This window comes from Chaetura pelagica, unplaced genomic scaffold (genome assembly GCF_000747805.2).
Source record: "Chaetura pelagica isolate M959 unplaced genomic scaffold, ChaPel_1.0 scaffold899, whole genome shotgun sequence".
NCBI lineage: Eukaryota > Metazoa > Chordata > Aves > Apodiformes > Apodidae > Chaetura > Chaetura pelagica.
Window position 1 is genome coordinate 24,640 of NW_009954561.1, and position 6,901 is coordinate 31,540.

At 59.1% G+C, this 6,901-nt stretch overlaps 1 protein-coding gene across 1 annotated transcript in view; it reads left to right on the top strand.

Moving 5' to 3' along the window:
- The window catches only part of THOP1 (thimet oligopeptidase 1), a gene marked incomplete at its 5' end in the record, with an annotated part of 6,302 nt that extends 588 nt beyond the window's left edge, over positions 1 to 5,714 (top strand). Inside the window, 11 exons of the mRNA XM_010005324.1 lie at positions 1,143 to 1,291; positions 1,789 to 1,896; positions 2,531 to 2,633; positions 2,776 to 2,936; positions 3,076 to 3,211; positions 3,286 to 3,652; positions 3,895 to 4,096; positions 4,623 to 4,809; positions 4,946 to 5,074; positions 5,340 to 5,476; positions 5,556 to 5,714. Coding sequence (XP_010003626.1) covers positions 1,143 to 1,291; positions 1,789 to 1,896; positions 2,531 to 2,633; positions 2,776 to 2,936; positions 3,076 to 3,211; positions 3,286 to 3,652; positions 3,895 to 4,096; positions 4,623 to 4,809; positions 4,946 to 5,074; positions 5,340 to 5,476; positions 5,556 to 5,714 — 1,838 coding nt within the window. The remainder of the gene's footprint in view (positions 1 to 1,142; positions 1,292 to 1,788; positions 1,897 to 2,530; positions 2,634 to 2,775; positions 2,937 to 3,075; positions 3,212 to 3,285; positions 3,653 to 3,894; positions 4,097 to 4,622; positions 4,810 to 4,945; positions 5,075 to 5,339; positions 5,477 to 5,555) is intronic.
- Between the last annotated feature and the right edge of the window lie 1,187 nt (positions 5,715 to 6,901).

A 6,901-nucleotide genomic window follows, 5' to 3' on the forward strand; every position in this document is an offset into this window, starting at 1 on the left:
TCATTGCATTTCCCACATCTCTCTCACAAATTATCTCTCCCTCTACCTTTCAATCTCAATCTCTTATACTCTCTCTCTCTCTTTTTCTCTCTCTCTCTTTCCTCCCTTGGCTCCCTCAGCAGGCTGGTGGGTTTTTTTTTCCCCCCAGTTAATGTTTCTAGAGCTGGATGTGAGTACAAAGGGTGGAGCCTGGAACGGGACCATGAGGCTGGAGCCAGGACAGGGCAGTGGGGGGGGGGGCAGCAGGTCCCCAAGGTTGTCTCCTGCTTTGATGTGTCCAGGAGCATTGATGGGACAAACTGTGCCTCAACAGAAATTGTTTGGATGATCTCAGGAGTCTTTTCCAGCTGCTCCTCTGTGTCCCAGGCAGGGCTGCCCTCTGGGGGGGTCATTTCTGAAGGTCAATGGCAAACGATGCTGCCTCCATCGTGGCTCCAGCTCATGACCTGCAGCAGGAGAGTCCCAAGTGAGGCAGCCCCCTTGTGGTGTCTGTGGGTTGTCCTCCCTGCCTGGGTGGTCTGGTCTGGTCTGTCCAGAGCAGAACCCACCCCCCCCACACACACACACACCCCTCTGCTTTTTACCCTCTGGTTTCTGTTGCCTAAAATAAGAGGAAAAGCCCTCGTGGAGCAGGGGCTGGGTGGCCCCAGAACTGACAGCACCTTCCCTGGGAGCAGCTTCCCCCTCTCCTCCTGCTGGGGAGAGAGTTCTGATGCCTTTCCACTGAAATAGGCTAGTTGAGGGTTTCCAGGGATGGTGGCAGGGAACATTCTCCCAGTTTTCCCTCCTGCAGGGGAGGTTTCTCAGGGCAGGGCACGCGGGGCGCGGCGGCTCTGCCGGGGCTGCAGCTCAGGGCTGTTGCTGTTGGGCTGGGTCTCTCAGGAGGGGAGCCAGGCAGCCCTGCTGCCCCCGTGTCTGCCAGCCCAGGAATCCTGTGCTTCTTGTCACGGGGATTTCATGGGCGTGAGGTTCCTGTGAGGCTTGTGGGAAAGCTGGATGTGCTGGGAATCAGCAGGTGGATGCACTGGGCAGGGCGGGGGCTGTGAGCCTGGCTCCCAGTTAACACCCGCTCTGTGCATTCCCACTGATGAGCAGTTCTGGGACACGAAGCCATCCCTGCCATCCCTCTCCTGTGCTCCCAGTCCGCAGGAACATGCTGGACTTCCCCCAGCATGTCTCTCCTTGCAAAGCCATCCGGGCTGCCAGCACCGAGGCCGACAAGAAGCTCTCTGAGTTCGACGTGGAGATGAGCATGAGGCAGGACGTGTACCAGAGGATTGTCTGGCTCCAGGTGTGTGCTCAGGAGGCTGCTCCATCCCTGGGGCAGCTGAGCAGGGCACTGAAGCCTCCTGGAATGACAGAAATGACCCTTGTCCCAGAACTCAGAAGTGAATGATGTCCAGTCAGGGCTGGAACTGAGTTGCTCTGTGATCATGGCAGGATGGTCCAGCTGGATGGAGAGGTGGGGTTGGGGAGGGTTTGAGGGCTCTGCCCCCACCCTGGGGCCTTGATTACCCCGTTGATAATATGGCATCAGCAAACCCAAACTGCCTCATGTGGGGAAGGGGCTGGAAGAGGGGGAGGAAGAGGCAGGAAGACCCTGATGACTCCTGTAACGTGGTGAGATGTTTAAAGCAATCTGATAGAGCTACTGCCCCCAACCCAGGCCTTCCTGTGGGGTGTTTCCTTCTGCTCCTGGGTCACAGTAACTCCCAACTCCCACCAGGAACCAGCTCCCTGCAGCCCCTGGTCCTGCAGCTCCCTGAGCTCAAGGGTTTTGCTTCACAGGAGAAAGCAGAGAGTGCTTCCCTGAAGCCTGAAGCCAAGAGATACCTGGAGAGGCTGATCAAACTGGGCAAAAGAAATGGTCTCCATCTCCCTGAGGAAACACAGGAGGTGAGATCCCAGAGCTTAAGGGAAGCACACATGGAGGAGGCCCCAGAGGGGCCGTGGAGTAAAATTGGAAGAGGGAGATGTGGGTTGGATGTGAGGAGGAAATACTGGGCCGTGTCCTGTGCCCTTTTTTCCATTCCATGGAAGGGGAGGACACGAACAGCATGGAGTTGACACTGCAGGTTGGGGAGCTCCTGGGAGGCTGAGATTATGGGGGTGCTGGAAGTGGCAGCAGTTGGGGGGTGCCCCCCTGGGGGTCAGGGTGGGCTGGGGTGGGGCTGAGCTCCTTGGAGTTCTCTTGTGCCAGCACATGGAACTCGGGGCTGGCTTGAAAACAGAAGATAAGGTGACATGAAAGATGAGCAGAGGAGGTTGCTGCTGGAACACCTGCAGCTCCCCAGCTGGCAGGAGGGGCTGTGACCTTGCTGAGGTGGCTGCTTCCCCACCAGGTGTGATCAGAGGCCTCTTCTGGGCCCGGAGCTCAGCCTTGTCTGCAACTAATTCTGCAACGTTGTGGTTGAATGAAAGCCAAGGGAGAGCACAGGGCAGCTGGGCAGGCAGGCAGGGAGCAGCAGGGAGCCCTGCTCTGTGCCTTCCCCTGGGGCCTGACTCTTCTCTCTTCATCCATATTTTGAAGAAAATCAAAGCTATTAAGAAGAAGTTGAGTGTCCTTTGCATCGACTTCAACAAGAACCTCAACGAAGACACTACTTACTTGCCCTTCTCAAGGGAGGAACTAGGTATGGGGTGATGGGGCTCCTTTCTCTGCTGGTGTGGCCCTGAGTGCCTGGATTGCTCTGGCCAAGGAGCAGGAGCCTGTTCCCGGGCTGGTATTTCTGGAGAGGCCTGGGCTCTCCATTATTCCTGTCACTCTTTTCCCAGGGGGGCTCCCTGAGGACTTCCTGAACTCCCTGGAGAAGACAGAGGATGGCAAACTGAAAGTCACCTTGAAATACCCACACTATTTCCCTCTCCTGAAGAAGTGCTACGTCCCTGAGACGAGGAGGAAGGTGGAGGAGATGTTCAACTCCAGGTGCAAAGAGGTAGGAGGCCCTCGCTGCCCACCAGCAGGGCCAGCTGTCCCCTCCCCCTGGGGTCTGGATTCCTTCCCACCCTGGGCTTCCTGCTTCCTTTCTCCCCTGCTTACCCTGCTTCCCTCCCTGCCTGGTCTGCACCGTGCAGGAGAACTGCCTGATCCTCAAGGAGCTGGTGGACCTGCGTGCTCAGAAGGCTGATCTGCTGGGCTTCCCCACACACGCCGACTTCGTGCTGGAGATGAACATGGCGAAGAACAGCGGGACGGTGGCGGCTTTCCTGGGTAGGGCTGGAGGGGGGAGCTGGGGGGGCTGGTCCCAGCCCCTGCACTCACTCTCCCTGCCTCGCTTTTCCTAGACGAGCTGGCCCAGAAGCTGAAACCCCTCGGGGAGAAGGAACGAGCTGTGATCCTGGACCTGAAGAAGAAGGAGTGCGAGAAGCGGGGCCTGGAGTTCGACAACCGCATCAACGCCTGGGACATGCGCTACTACATGAACCAGGTGGAGGAGACCAAGTACAGCGTGGACCAGAACCTGCTGAAGGAGTACTTCCCCATGCAGGTGGTCACCATGGGGCTGCTGGCCATCTACCAGGAGCTGCTGGGGCTCACCTTCCACCTGGAGGAGAAGGCTCAGGTGTGGCATGAGGACGTCCAGCTCTACACGGTGAAGGACACCTCCTCTGGGGAGACCATTGGCAAGTTCTACCTGGACCTGTACCCACGGTGAGGCCTTGGGAGAAGGGGGAGGAGGAGGAAAAGAAGGAGAAGGCTCGGGGAGGGGGGACAGACCTGCCAGACCTGCCACAGGTCCTGGGGCAGAGGAGAAGCTGTGCCACTGGTGGATGTGTGGCCATGGGAGCAGGGTGGCTCCAGCAGGGCTGTCCCACCGAGGGTCAGCAGGACCGTGGGGGCTCATGTGTGGCAGTGGGGGAGGATCCATGTGACAGCCTCCCCTTCCTGCCCAGGGAAGGGAAGTACGGACACGCCGCCTGCTTCGGGCTGCAGCCCGGCTGCCTCCTGCCCGACGCCCGGCGCCAGATCTCCGTGGCTGCCATGGTGGCCAATTTCACCAAGCCCACATCAGATGCCCCTTCCCTGCTCCAGCACGACGAGGTGGAGACCTACTTCCACGAGTTTGGACACGTCATGCACCAGCTCTGCTCTCAGGTGGGGCTGGGTTGGTGAAGCACTGGTTTGGTTCCTTTCCCCTCTCATGCATCCCTGGGGGGTTAAATGACACCCAACTATGGAGATGATCCTAGGGCTGGAGCAGCTCTGTTCTGGGGACAGGCTGGGAGCGTTGGGGTGTTCAGCCTGGAGAAGAGAAGGCTCCAGGGAGACCTTAGAGCAGCTTCCAGTGCCTGAAGGGGCTCCAGGAAAGCTGGGGAGGGACTTGGGACAAGGGCAGGGAGGGAGAGGACAAGGGGAGATGGATTGAAACTGGAAGAGGGAGATTGAGGTTGGACATAAGGAGGAAATTCTGGAGTGTGAGGGTGGTGAGAGCCTGGCCCAGGTTGCCCAGGGAAGCTGTGGCTGCCCCATCCCTGGCAGTGTTGAAGGGCAGGTTGGATGGGGCTTGGAGCAGCCTGGGCTGGTGGGAGGTGTCCCTGCCCATGCAGGGGGTTGGATCGGGATGATTTTAAAATTTCCTTCCAACCCAAACCATTCCACGATGCTCTGATGATGATCCTAGGCTGAGTTTGCCATGTTCAGTGGGACACACGTGGAGCGGGACTTTGTGGAGGCGCCGTCCCAGATGCTGGAGAACTGGGTGTGGGAGAAGGAGCCGCTGCTGCGCATGTCCCGGCACTACAAGACCGGCAGCCCCATCCCTGACGAGCTGCTGGACAAGCTCATTAAATCCCGTCAGGCCAACACGGGTGGGTCCCTGCAGGGGGAAAGAGGGGCTGGAGGAGCTAAGGGCTGCGTGGTGTCCCCAGAAAGGGAGAGAGGGGACCCCTTGGGGACCTGGCTGGGTCAGGAGCTCAGTTTGCTGCCTCCTCCTCCCACAAACAGGGCTCTTCAACCTGCGACAGATCGTCCTGGCCAAGGTGGACCAGGCCCTGCACACCCAGACCAAGGCAGACCCTGTGGAGGTGTTTGCCCAGCTGTGTGAGGAGGTGCTGGGTGTTCCTGCCACCCCAGGTACAGGCCTGCACGCTGGCTTCCCTGTTCTCTTCTCAAGGCTGAGGCTTCAAAGGGGACAGTTCCTGCTGCCTCCAGGAAAAAGCAGAGCTGAAATTATGCAAAAAATAACTGGGAAGTTCTTCCCTGTCTCCCGTGGGGTTGGGAACAAGCTGACCCAACCCCTGCTCTGACACATTCCCAGCACAGGGAGGGGTTTTCTGCGCTCTGAGCAGTTCCAGGAGCTGTTCCTGTTAACTCCCCTTCCCCTTCCTTTTCCCCCAAGGAACAAACATGCCTGCTACCTTTGGCCACTTGGCTGGTGGCTACGATGCCCAGTACTATGGCTACCTCTGGAGCGAGGTGTTCTCCATGGACATGTTCCACACACGCTTCAAGCAGGAGGGGATCATGAACTGTAAGGTAGGAAGGACAGCGGGAACCGTTGGGGACAGGAGGGACGTGGCGGTCCCACCCCTACCCTGCATCTCTCTCCTGGCAGGTGGGCATGGACTACAGGAATTGCATCCTGCATCCTGGTGGTTCCCTGGATGCTTCCGACATGTTGAGGAAGTTCCTGGGCCGTGAGCCCAAGCAGGAAGCCTTCCTGGCCAGCAAGGGACTGAAGGTGGAGAGCAACTCGCTGCCTTCAGCCTGCTGAGATGCTGCTGCAGCCCCTCCAAGTCCAGCCAGCCCCACTGCCTGCTCACCAGTCCTCTCAGGCCACACAATTCCCAGGACTTCTGTCACCAAATGCAGCCTGGGCCAGCCCCTGCCTGGAGCTCTTCTTCCAGGATCCTGCTCCCAGCTCACCCTGGGCTCTGGGGAGCTGGGTTCAGCCCTGGTCCAGGGCTCTGAGGTGACAGCTCTGCACAGGGGATGAATTGTCACCCCCCAGGGAGATGGGGCTGGTGTAGCCCACACCAATTGGCTGAACTTTGAATATGATCACAGCACCAGGGTGAGATCCAGCCTCTTTGATCACCAGGGAGAAGGGTGAGAGGAGTTACCAAACTTGAATCATGGTTTTAAAATCCCTTGTTTTTAATGAAGCTCCCACTGGGCTGGGCTTGTTTTGTGCCCCTGGGGCACAAAAGTGGCCTGAGCAGCTGTTGGGTCGTGGCCTCCCTGGCTTTGGGCAGCTGGTGGCTGTGGAATAAAGATGGGGAGATCCCAGAGCATAAAAACCCATGGCATTTCCTGGAATGTCCTGACCTCAGCCCTTCCTGGGAGGGGGACAGAGGTGGCTGGGATAGCTCTTCCCAGAGCAGGGGGTCTGGGCAGTGTGGCCTGTCCCTGTCCCATGTCCTGGGGGGGTTGTACCTTCCCCAGGGCTGGATTGGAACCCCTGGGACAATCCTTGGGCAGCTGCTGCCTTCTGGGCTGGGGTCGTGGCAGGGGAGGGGGTGTTGCTATTGCTGTCCTTGCTAAGCCAGGGTGGGACAGGGGAGGGCTGTGGAAAAAAAAAGAAAGCAACAAAGCCAAAGCAAGGCAGCTTCAAACAGCACCGAGGCCGGGGATAAAAATACCGGGTGGGCTGAGTGCCAGGGCTGGAGCAGCCTGGGTGGGGCAGGGAGCCCTTTGCCCGGCCTTGGGAGAGCCAGGCTGTGCCACCAGCTGTGCCCTTGTCCCCAGGAGCCCTACAAGTGGTGCCCACGGGACACAGTGTGCTGTTCCTCCCAGCGGGCAGGGGGGCAGCTCTGGGGGGGCAGTGACCCCCAGGGGCAAAGGCCCATTCTGGGTTTTGCTCCTGTAGGAACCAGGCTGGAGCTGGGAAGGGGGTTGAGCAGTGAGGGAGTGGGGGAGAGAGGGGCTGGCTGCCCCCTGGCTGGCAGAGGAGACCCCAGG